Genomic DNA, 7,637 nt, shown 5'->3' on the forward strand with positions numbered 1-7,637 from the left:
TCATTTAAGTGAGGAAGTGCTTCATATATTTCGTACAAGTTTTAACCTACCCTGCGAGCAGAGGTTTGTCTCTTGCGCCGATGGCTTTTAGGGTTTACGAAGTCTTTCGCGTCGCTTGTCAGTCGCGTAGTTGGTTCGCTTTATACGCCCAAGGAAACATAGAAACTACGCGACTAATAAGCGACGCAAACACTTCCTAAACGCTAACGGCCATGCAAAAGAGAAAACTCTGCTCGCACGGTAGTTTTAACCCGGCAAATGAGGTCCAGCTTCGCTATAATTGATAGTGTTTAATGAGTTTAAGTTACCAGAACCCACTCACAGAAAGTCCGATTAAACAAAGAAACATTTTACGCGTTCTCCTCCTACTTACTACTGTGATTAACTACGAAAAGCAGGTCATTACGATCAGCGAATCGGCGCTATAGAACTAACGCACTCCATTTGTAAATCGAATGTCCCTTATTCGCTGCCATGCATAATACGTACACCTCTGCGATTCGCAGACTTGCAGTTCTTATGGTGTTCGTATTAAGAGGGTCTGGCAGCAATACAGGTTAAAAATTCTAAAGGACATGAAGGATAAGCAAGATCGGTTAATTTTCAAGCGTCCTGTACGAGTTGAACACAGTTCATCCGTGAAACAAGTCAGTGAAAAGGTCAAAGCGGGACTTGAGCTCATAATCTAAACCGTAGAGCCACCCATCAGCTCACCACTAAAACATGAGCTATGGAGTCGAGAAAAGCCGGCTTGGCTTACCCACCTGACTGGGGAGTGAGAAAACTACGACTTTCGAAAAATAAGACCGAAATCTAAGACCAAAAACTTCAAGATCCCTCTTTTTTTTCTTTTTTTTTTCATGTTTTATCGACCAGGGTTTAAGATAAAACCAAACCTTTACGCACGGTTTGTCACCCTTTTTATAAAATATGCCTTGAGGTGTTAAGCTCCTGAATTGAGATGATTCTTCCAACGATTTTATTTACAGTTTAATAAATAAACTTTTGGTGAAAACCGTGAAAATGATCACGTTAATAATGAGCAGCAGTTCTCTTTCGACTGTAATTAAAGAAGAAGAGAGATCCGGGTTGAAAAACAATGCGGGTGTTATTTTTGATGACCGGTTCACTTTCGACTTTAATTACGGAAGAAATCTTTCTTTAGATCCGAGATCCAGGTTTAAAAACAATACGGGTGTTACAGGGGCGGGCGCACCCCCACCCCCCCCCCCCCCTTAGATGACCTGCGGTTTTCTAATACAACTGGTATTCTGAAAAAAAAGAAAAACTATGTGGTTTATTGGTGTTGAAGTAGAGCAAGAGACGAGTGCACCCCCTCCTAAAAAAAATCCTGGATCCGCCCTTGTGTTACTTTTTGTCTTAGTAACAACAAAGCCAAGACCCCGGTCAATACAAGAATAAGGGAGCGGGGGATAGGAGTCTAAAGTTGGTTATTTGACAAAATGTGGGCCTTTTTACCGGCTGACTTTGCACTTATCATAGGAAAGATTTAATATAGTATTGTGTAAATGACTAGAACCAACCATTAGTATTAATCTTGGGTACAGAATTTTATTCAGGCAGCTTCTAATTTTATTTCTCTTTTACTTTTGTTTGGCGTCGGAGGGGAGGGAGCATATGAGGGTTGTTTCCCTTCTCTGTATAGGGATAATAGCACCTGTCACTGACAAAAAGGGTTATAAATTCGCCATATTGTCAGAGTATTTGGTACCATGCTTGATACTAAGGAAGCTTATGGTTGCCATCCGTCATCCGAGATCTGGCATCCTAGATTGGACATTCGAAATTTGACATCCGACAATTGATGTCCGACAGCCGACATCCGAGATTCGAAATCCGACATCCAACATCTGACATCCGACATCCAAAATCGGGGATTCGAAATCCGACATCCGATATTCAACATCCTAGACTGGACATAATCTTTCTTTCTGCATTCAATACTCGCTGCACGCGCTAGTGATCTATTGCTCCTAGAACCATCGGCTCCCTTCTCACAAGACCCTCCACTTAAGCTGCAAAAAAGGTCCAAAAGTGGATACGCATGCTACGATGAGTTCCTTGGAGTCTTCGTTTCGTATGCTACTTCCGCGAGTTTGGAGTTTGGGAGCGTATGGCACTTGTGTAACCTACGCAGGAAACAGCGAGAGAGAGAAGACCTTCCATATTTCCACTACTAAAAGCAGCACTCACGGATATCAGGCTATCGACAAAAGATGACCGGATCATGTTGTGCTTGTGTGGGTTAAGCTTGTGATTTTACGCGTCGATCGAGTCATTAATTAAAACGGAAGAAACGTGATGCGCCACTGAAGTTTCCACGGTTAGCAAAAGCACGTTGGATATCGTCATATTTGGGGAGGGTGGCCAGGTTTCCTAGCGCTGCCACAGACGGCCGGGACGCTAACATCCGGGAACTCACGCGTCTAATGTCATCAACCGTCACGTTTTCTGAAAAAGAAAAATAAGGGCAAACAGAAAAGATGATGAGAGGAGACTGAATGAACGTAACACAAAAGGAGAACGGAGAGACTGAAATATTAACAACTAACCAATGCTGTCGAAAAGTTCTTTTGCTGACTTCCTCTTGTTGAGCCCAAGAACTTGCCTTAAAATTGAAAAGATAACAGGAACATGTTATTGAGCTTATAATATTGGGGAGCTTGAGCAACGACGACGACAAATGTGGCAACGAGAACGGTAAAAATGATTAGCAAAAAAACATCTCTGCACGCGTATCATGCTTTTTTGTACACTACTCTGCTGTCGTTGCACGACTACAACGGAGTGGTAAAACGTGAAATGAACTTTGAAACATGACGCTTTCGCCACCATCGCCGATTCTCATTTCCACAAATCCTCCTGTGCTGAAAGTAAACAATTTATCTATTTATCCTGACACTACTTTAGTTATTGACGCTAATGCAAGATTCTTCACTTCTTAGAGATACGTTTGCATGTCTGCACAATGCAGTTACTTCTGGGAGGTAGTGTACAAATTTACTTTTGTGTAACTTTTCATTTTTTCATAATTTGGACTGCTGAAACTTTAAGTGGTGCAAAACAACAACTACAAAGAAATTCAAAACTTCAAATTCGTCCTCTTATGAGAGTATTAACCCATCTAAGTTTCTAGAGAGACTGAAACAAGGTCAATCGTTCAGTAATCCAAGCCAAAAAAGATATCTCACCCAAATCGCCACAAAAGATGCGCGGTAATTTCAGTGGAAAGATGTTCGTTTTAATAAAAGACGTTTTGACCGGAATGCAGAACAGGAAAATATTTTGATAGTATGGAAAAGTCATCACTCTAGTCTGCACTAAAAAGACTCACCTTCCTATATCCTCAAATACAATAATTCTTGATTCTAAATTCATCATCAACATAGATTGGAGTTGCTTCTTAGCTCTTGCAACTTCGACCTAATAAAAAGAGAGATTGCACTTAACCCGACACATCATTTCTTGGTACTGAGTTCATTCGGAGTTTTGAACAATTGAACTGCAAGGAACTCGACTATGAACAAACAAACCTCATTTATATCATGGTTGACGAGAGCAAAGTACTCTTTGACAATCACCTGCGTCAGGTCTCTCAACTGGAAAAAGTAATGCAAAAGACGCAAAGTTTTAAAACAGTGTAACTTAAATGCGTATGACAATTTAAAACATTACTTCCACTCTCCATAATGTAAACATGTTTAACGAGTCTGAGTACTAGAGACCAATCAAGTTGAAACTTTGTTTTTATTCAGAACAGTTCAACTGAATCACTATCATGAAAAATGGCCCTTCATGGAGGGACAGTTCTATCCAGAACTTTGGCGGAGTTCGTTGATCCAGTTTCAGATTTAGCTAAACCGAGATTGTTTGGATTGTTGTAATAAAAAGATACCGCGAACTGTGCTTGTGCCTTCTGCAAAAGGTTTTTGTTTGTTAACACAAGGGGCACGTGTATGAGTATATATATACATATGTTGTAGTTAATTTTTTTATCTCAAGTAATTTTTGTTTTTCTCTTTTTTTTTCTGGAGGGGGGGGGGGCAGTATGATAACTAGTGCTAATGAAATTGCTGCATCCTCCACAGGCTTCCCAAGGCTCAGTTGGACCGCGAGAGCTGGGGACAAGCGCAATAGGGGGATGATGAGAATGAGCGTAAAGCGCGAGCAGGGAGTGATGGGAACGAAAAGAAGAGGCTTTTTCTCCCCTTCCCATTCGTCCCTTCTTTCCTTAATAATTAACTCAAATATCCCCCAAAAAGTGATCGCGAGCGACTGGGGACGAGGCAGATGAAGTTGAAACAAAAGAAAAATAAAAATTACCTGAGATAACAAAATTAACTACAACATATACATAGACTTAGACACCAATTTGCGCCATCCTTTTCAGGGCACGAATTAGTCACACTGCAATCTAAGATTGGTGTGTTTCCTGTTTGCTACTAAATGAATCCGGAGATGGAATTTTGGATTGCAGTATCCGGATTATAATCTGACTCGTAGACTGGTTAGAAACAATTCCTCTATTCAGGAACTTATCCAGGGTAACTATCTACGGCACAAGTAAACTCTTTATCACATTGAAAGCGAGGTGACCGAGTGCCTGTTAACACGTAAAACCTTAGATCCGTAGGTCCTAATTTAAGCCTAATCGTAGCGTTGTTTACTAAGACAAGAACTTTGCTCCAGTGGTGGTCCTCTTCACTCAGATGTATAAATGGTACCGGCGACATACTACTAAGGGTACCCCTACGAAGGACAATGCAGGATATCCGCTCCGTACGGAGGAGTAGCGATACTGATAATAGTCCAGTTTCGAATTAAAAATTACCGCTGAATATAAACATTAACGACACATTCATACAGGGTTAGCCTCAACGTAAAGTAAAATATTCAGAAATTCTGGCAAGTAAGTGTTTGAAATTTGAATATACACAATAGACAGAGTAATAAACAGGTCTTTTTCTCGTTGGAATTTGTGAATATATTACTTCAGATTGAGGCCAAGGCTGTAAAAAATGCGTCTTCACTTCTTTAATTCAGCGTTCATAGCGAACTCGAAAATGGACTATTGGTAATTGTGAAGAACAACCGCCCACAACCAACTATCGACTGATAATTAAATAACACCTTACTGACTTTTTCACCCATGGTTTACCAACGGTCGGCTGACGGTTGGCTAAACATTAACCAAAACCAGTAACCCAAGTGAAAAGAAGTGAAATTTGCATGTATTACTTTAAAGACACTATTCGGCAACATGTCCTGCTTGACTCGTGTGCGCTTTTCACTTTGCTTTTTTAATACTGCATACATGCAGTTGGAAGCTAAAAACACTCACCTGAGACGGATGACAGCTGCCATGGATACAAAACAAACCAGTGTCAGCGTAACTATGGTGATAGGCAGTTGCAGAATAAATCCAGTGGTATCTGTTTAAAACATTCAAGTAAAGACGAGAGTACATGCCCTTGCCTGGTCCACCGGCTGAAAATGATCCTCCGCCACCCAACAGAGTATTAAGAACAGTAAAAGCAAAGAAATCTGGATCGTCATAGTGACAAGTTTCTACACCTATAGACAGATGGGCCAATTCTGGAAGAGGTGTGGGACCAGGGTTTATCCGGGGCTCAGTTCTGTGATCCTACAGGGAAAAAGAAACAAAATAACACGGAAATAGTTGCCCCTCACACAAATCATGGCATGACTAAAGATAATGTTTACAGGATGAACAGGGGAAAAACCAGAATTTCTAAAAAACAACCCGAGGGAGTCTGAAGACGTATGAAGTTATCGACGCAAGCACCAAGAACATGATAGAACAACTATGCCCTTGTTACACTTTTGGGTGAATTTCTTCGCAGTCACTGCACAACTACGACGTGGAATTTCCTAATGTAACATTTTTTAGAGGACGTTGACGCACGATGGCAATTTTTTCTTTCTCTTTCTGAACTTGAATGCAGCCGAAAAAATTTTGAAAACAACAGAAAAGTTTGAAAGGACACGAAGTCAGTCTAAAGGCGTCGTTTTCATAGGCGTCGCCGTTGTCAAAAATCTTAAGGAGGCTGATAGTCGGCGATAAGTACCTTGACAATACCTCCAGTGTATTGAGCTATAGATCGGTCAGGACTTTCTAGTTCTTGTCCTTCTTTGTACCAAACAGGTTTCCTCTCAACAAAAAAAGTTTTTGTTAAGTCTATAAGATGCTGATGATCCACGTTAACTCCAGCTATAACCATTCTGGACGGCTGATAATATCTGCTTAAGTAGTGTCGCAGTATAGAAGAACTAAACTTTCCGATGTTCTCTGGAGGACATAATTTGGGTAATCCTAAAGTGTTTTCGCGAAAAGCAGCCTACAAATAAAGAAAAAAAAACAACTGTAAAAGTAAGGAAAGAGTGACAGCAAGATAAAGACGTTTTGTACCTCTGGGTATAATAAATTTGACTCTCGTCTCTAGAATGTTTATTCCTCCTGAAGATGTCCTAACTACAGAGGTGAAATCTCCAGGACCTTAACTTTAAAAGTCTCTAAACAGGGGATTTAGTACACTGTAGGCCTTCTTAGCTCAGTTGGTAAAGCACTGTAGCGCTAATACAGAGGTCATGGGTTCGAATTTCGTTTAACCCCTGAAGGTTTTTTTCGGGGCTTAATTTGTAATTCAGTGCTAAAATAGCAACGTGGACTCTGCGATTTTGAACGGGATCAGATGCAAAATACTTTACTTTAGAAAACTGCGTAGTACATGAAATTTTATAAAAGATACCAAACTAAAAAATAAATGTTGAAAAATTTCAACTCACAGCATGGATTAAGTCTGTTAGGACGGGTTCTGGATCAAGTCTCATTTCTAAGTTTTCAAGTTCAAACTGGACAACCATTTTTTGTTCTTCAATCTGTGATTAAAAGTAATTAAAACATTTATTAAACACACAAGAAAAACGGAATACTGGGTAACAAAATTAACTATATATATAAAAACCCACAAAGAAGGCTGTTCCTTTTCTGTATAAATTTAACATTATTAATTTTACGTTTAAGTAAATAAATTATTATTTATCAACCAATCCATAATCTTAAAACTCCTTTTTCCAGGACAATTGCTGGCTTGGTATTTAACAAAATTTCCTCTTGTCTAGAAGCCATAATTCGCATCAATACAGGTTGCAAAGAAAATCAGTTTTAGAGTTTGAACAATGTCACTAAAAAACGTCTTCAAATAATGCATCAGTCAATTCCAGGTGCATCCTTGCCAACCCCAGGGCCACCTCCGTTCTCCCGTTGCTCGTACGTGCATCCCTATCCAAACATAACTAAACATGGTGGATTTTACTGGAAACACAAACAGATTCAAAGTTCGGCCAATCTGAAAAGGGAAAGACTTGTTAAAGTTTTTAAAGGTATGTTTTCTCAATTTTATGCCTGCTTTTCTTTGCTTATCAAGCCAGAAGTCGGGAGCTATCGACATGAATCGACACATTTTTTTGGTTATGGAATGAAATTACTGTTGATCTAGGATTTAAATAAATTTAGCAGTGATGATATTTCTAATTCTACTACGATCTACCATATCTCTTATTCAAGGACCTTCCTTTACTTTCTAATGTTATTA

General features: G+C 39.7%; 1 protein-coding gene across 1 annotated transcript in view; it reads right to left on the reverse strand.

The window, feature by feature from the left end:
• Positions 1–1,486: 1,486 nt before the first annotated feature.
• The window catches only part of LOC140938550 (mitochondrial-processing peptidase subunit alpha-like), a 13,959-nt gene continuing 7,808 nt past the window's right edge, over positions 1,487–7,637 (reverse strand). The window contains exons 5-11 of the mRNA XM_073388037.1: positions 6,829–6,921; positions 6,111–6,380; positions 5,363–5,665; positions 3,555–3,620; positions 3,356–3,444; positions 2,574–2,629; positions 1,487–2,472 (exon numbers count right to left, since the gene is read on the reverse strand). Coding sequence (XP_073244138.1) covers positions 2,300–2,472; positions 2,574–2,629; positions 3,356–3,444; positions 3,555–3,620; positions 5,363–5,665; positions 6,111–6,380; positions 6,829–6,921 — 1,050 coding nt within the window. The 3' untranslated portion in view covers positions 1,487–2,299. The remainder of the gene's footprint in view (positions 2,473–2,573; positions 2,630–3,355; positions 3,445–3,554; positions 3,621–5,362; positions 5,666–6,110; positions 6,381–6,828; positions 6,922–7,637) is intronic.

The sequence above is a fragment of the Porites lutea genome, chromosome 5 (genome assembly GCF_958299795.1).
Source record: "Porites lutea chromosome 5, jaPorLute2.1, whole genome shotgun sequence".
NCBI lineage: Eukaryota > Metazoa > Cnidaria > Anthozoa > Scleractinia > Poritidae > Porites > Porites lutea.